At 38.5% G+C, this 4,287-nt stretch overlaps 1 protein-coding gene across 1 annotated transcript in view; it reads right to left on the bottom strand.

Moving 5' to 3' along the window:
- The window catches only part of LOC113472046 (mediator of RNA polymerase II transcription subunit 16-like), a 6,330-nt gene extending 2,280 nt beyond the window's left edge, over nucleotides 1-4,050 (bottom strand). Inside the window, exons 1-5 of the mRNA XM_026831592.1 lie at nucleotides 3,691-4,050; nucleotides 3,210-3,356; nucleotides 2,696-2,894; nucleotides 2,235-2,460; nucleotides 1,664-1,756 (exon numbers count right to left, since the gene is read on the bottom strand). Coding sequence (XP_026687393.1) covers nucleotides 1,664-1,756; nucleotides 2,235-2,460; nucleotides 2,696-2,894; nucleotides 3,210-3,356; nucleotides 3,691-3,752 — 727 coding nt within the window. The 5' untranslated portion in view covers nucleotides 3,753-4,050. The remainder of the gene's footprint in view (nucleotides 1-1,663; nucleotides 1,757-2,234; nucleotides 2,461-2,695; nucleotides 2,895-3,209; nucleotides 3,357-3,690) is intronic.
- Between the last annotated feature and the right edge of the window lie 237 nt (nucleotides 4,051-4,287).

Below are 4,287 nucleotides of genomic sequence, written 5' to 3'. Positions count from 1 at the left end.
GTCTGTCGGTCTGTCGGTCGGTCTGTCCCCATAGAAGGAGTTATCCAAACCTGGTCGACCTATATATCAAATTAAAGGTCTTTTTACCAGGATCACGAAAATGGTGGTGCAAATTTTGTCCAGAAAATCATAAAGCCAAAAAACCAAAAAAACTGGTTTGGGATTTTTTTTTTTCACATTTTCTCACACAAATGAGCTCTAATCTTGAAATTTTTCGCGACGACCTATGAACTCAAAGCGAGAAAGTTTTAGGTAACACTTCAGTCGATCATTTAAGACCGGTTTTAGCGTCACCTATGTTAAGCTACGCCGAGAAAGGCCAATAAATGGATGGGTGACTTAAACATTATATTGGGAATAAAGGGAGAACGGGCTCTAGTCTTGATTTTAAATCATTACATGAAAGTAAAATCAAAAAATCAAATCAATAATGATCATAAACTGGATATTAAACAAATTAGGTAGGTACAAAGGTATTCTTTAACCATGATCGAATAAACTACGGGCTAAAAAATTCCCGGAGGGACGGACCCAGCTTGTTTTTTCTCAAAATATCTTAATAACAAAATACCTACTCAAAATGAAGCACTGTCACTTTTGACTATGTATTACGAAAAATTACCGTTTTTCCCCTATAATTATTAAATTCGGCTTTACACACCAACGTCCAACACCAAATAAGAAAATGTACCTAACATGGAAAAGAGAAAAAAAAGAAAGTTTAAAAGCACAAACGTACAGACAGACCATTTGGATAAAAACCACTTTTTCGGAATCAGGGGACCCTAAAATGAATTTTTCCACCCATTTCCCGATTTTGAAAATTTGGACCGATTGCAATACTTTCTAATTACTTTGAAGAGAAATACCTAGTCAATAAAAATGTATTGACGTGACGAACTGCCCAAAGTTTGGCTTGCCAAAACGACACAGCACACTAAAGAACTATAAAAAAGTAAAAATCCCAGAAAAGGCACTCTCACTCACCTTTTGCAGCGGCATAATCGACCATTAACGACGGCACAACACACAGATAAAGTCCTAATTTTCTTCCGAACTAGTCACAACTCAAAATTACCACAACTCAGAATCACAACTCTCTTCTTCGGGTCAATCAATCTGGACTAAAGCTGGACTGAGTTTGACTATCAGCAAGAAGTGTAACCTTAGCTGAAATGATTCTACTGAACTTCAGCACTTCACACGTTCGTTATCAGGGGAGGAGGCAGGGTGAGAGTTTTACCAAGTTGGTATTGTTTGAATTTGTTTTACATTGTTTGATAAAAAAAAAATGGTTTGACTTGAGGGAAAATAATGGAAACTTTGAGGTGTAGTAGATGAACCAAATATTATAGGGACTGGTCTTTGCGTCAGGGCAGTGAAAATAAAAGATCTTTTTTGCCAGCCTAGTTAGCTTAGTTGGTAGGATAAAATCCGCCCGGGCGGATTTTATCCTACCAACTAAGCTGATGGGATAATGTTCGTTCTCGGAACGGCTGGCTTTTTCCTATCCTGTCTTCCTTCTCTCTTCGATTTCGGGACGATAAGACCATAGCAGTTACAGTTCCCTCTGTCAAACCTCTTGAAAAAAAATAGACTACGGGAGTAAAGGGACTTTTCAGTCTCATTCTGGCAGTATAAATAGGGCATATTCTTTTCTTACCTTTGACTAGATAGGGTTGAAGTCCGGTAAGTTGTTTGATAATGCAGTCTCCCAGCTTGGTGTCATTTATTCTACAGGGTGAGATGAAATCCACTGAAACAAAATCAAATACAGGGTGTCACACAAACATACAGGTAGACCTGACGACAGGTACACCTGATCAGGTCTACCTGATAGTGTGTGCACTGAGAAAAAAAAAGGTGACAGGGTGCCACAAGTTAAGGGTGGAAGAACTCTAGTATTGGGTTACTTTCCCTGATTTAGGCTGTTGGAATGTTATATTATAGTGTCGAGCTTCCCGATATAGAGTTCAATATTAAAGTACCGGAACCCAGTCACCCGATTGGGCTGCCGGCACCTTAGTTTTTTTCTCGAGTGTGCTCATCAGGTGTCAGGTATACCTGATGAGGAGTACCTGTCAGGTGTACCTGATAGTGAGTGGCTGGCCTAAGATTACTTCATGTAATTATTTACATATGTGAGTAAGAAATCTTTCATAATACTATATAGGTAGATATAGAAGGTACCATTCTGTGTGGTACTTGCAGAGCAACTATCGGTGGCTGCTGGCTGATTGGATCATTCATGTTAACCTTGAAAGAGTCAGTGATCTCGTATTGGTTAATTAATTTCTTTATTTGTATCAATACTTTTTCATATGTCTTACCTGTTTTGGATATCACAATACAGCCTTCCAATGCACAACCCCCTTTCTGTCTGACTGAGGGAGCAAACCGGAGATAGTTGAATTTCTCATAGTATGACACCGAATCTTTCTTCTCTGTCATCAAGCTTAGCTGAGGAGGGAATAAATAAAATTATGAGATCTTAGGAGGTAAGAACTAGGTTAGCTTAATACCAGAGGCTTCTGAAGTAAATTAGGATAAAATTCTGAAAAGCTAAGATTGAACCCACACCCTCCTCTTAAACAGACAAGTGCCAAAACTACTTTGCTGCCAAGGCAGGCACTTATTTACTTGTAAAAACAACATAATAATCATTATTAAAGAAAATTTATAGTTAAGAGTATACCTTGTTTCCCGAGTGGAAGAAAGCCCCTCCAAGAATATGCTCTGCTTCAAACACAGTAGATCCTAACTGGACCCAATCATTAAACATATGATCATTCATCGTGTAAATAGACACTGTTCCAGAACAGTCCCCGATGAGGATGTACGTCCCGTAAATGTTCCACTCGAGAGTTGTCACTGTCCATTTGCTGGACATTACCCTGAAAAATGGAATAAACCTTGTTTATACTCTTGCATACTGGAATGAGGTTGAAAAGTATCCACATCTCAATTTACTCCTGTAAAATTTCAGTTGTGTTGTTTGTTGACCACAAAAGTCTGATTTGGCAGTTGTTTCATTTAAAAAAATAAAGACTGTGACAAAACATCCATTTGGGGGGGACTTTTCTGATTTAGCAGTTGTTTCATTGATACAAATAAAGACGGTGACAAAACATCCATTTGGGGGGGACCTTTTTAAGAGCTAAAACTAACAAACAGACAGAACAGCCAGACAGAAACAAACTAAAACTCACTTGTGATACTGCCATGGAACATTCAAATCGGCAACATACACATGAGATGCCCATGTTGTGTTAGTCGTGTCATTGATTTCAGTTCTAGTAGTCCATGCTACTGTGTTCTTAGTTGATATTGTAATCAGACAGTTGTCTTCTATAAGCCTGCAATAGAAAAGAAAGTAATGCATGACATGGAGTTGATTGTGTTCCCTACCAAACACTGCAGGACAGCTAGGGCTCCTTTGGATCAATTTTGAAAACTGAGCTACTTAAAAGTTTAATAGTTAGGTACCCATATGTGCAGGCTTCAAATCCAATGGACGACGAGCTTTCCAAAAATTCCATACATATGCCTTGAAATTCTCTACATTTTTCTCTACAGGGCCCAAGTCCCTACATTGCTCAAAATTTCTCCAGTAGGGAAATTTCTCTTCATCCGGGTAATGCTGACATAAAGAGAGAGTACATAGTTGGCTGTCCACTGTCTGTAACTTACCACTCATTCTCGTGTTGGGATCTGGATGAGGTTTTCCTGGACACTCCATAAACCAAATCCATTTTAGTGGGGCTCTATTTTCTGATTAAACTACTAGTATAAAGAGCTTTTGCCCAGGACCTCAGATTTTGGAGCACAGATCTCTCGCACTTGAAAACTTGGGATATAGCATTATCAAGGACAAATGAGATGGGTACGACTAAACTTTGAAAGCCCCAGGGGTTACAATAAAGCTCTTAAGAAGCTCAAAACACAAATTTAGACCACAAATAATGAAAATTCAACCACCAAACAGCAAACAGGACACAAAAATGAAATTTGAAAATTTTTGATTTCAAAATCAAATTTTGACGCCATCAAAACCGACCCAAACCGAAAACTTCCGAAGTTTACCGATCAGAAAGTACACTGCTTGTGGTATCTCCATACATTTTTAAGGCGTTCTTTAGACATTGGGGAGAATACATTGCACGTAGTATTTTAAAGTTTACCAGGCGTTTTATATAAATTCATTTTCTGAAGAAGCAACAGGTTATTTTGGGTAGGTAGGTAGGTAGGTACCTACTTTTTCGCAAGAAGATGGGCAAAGTAGGTACC

This window comes from Diaphorina citri, unplaced genomic scaffold (genome assembly GCF_000475195.1).
Source record: "Diaphorina citri unplaced genomic scaffold, Diaci psyllid genome assembly version 1.1 scaffold70, whole genome shotgun sequence".
Classification (NCBI taxonomy): domain Eukaryota; kingdom Metazoa; phylum Arthropoda; class Insecta; order Hemiptera; family Psyllidae; genus Diaphorina; species Diaphorina citri.
This window is presented reverse-complemented; position numbering and strand designations above follow the sequence as displayed.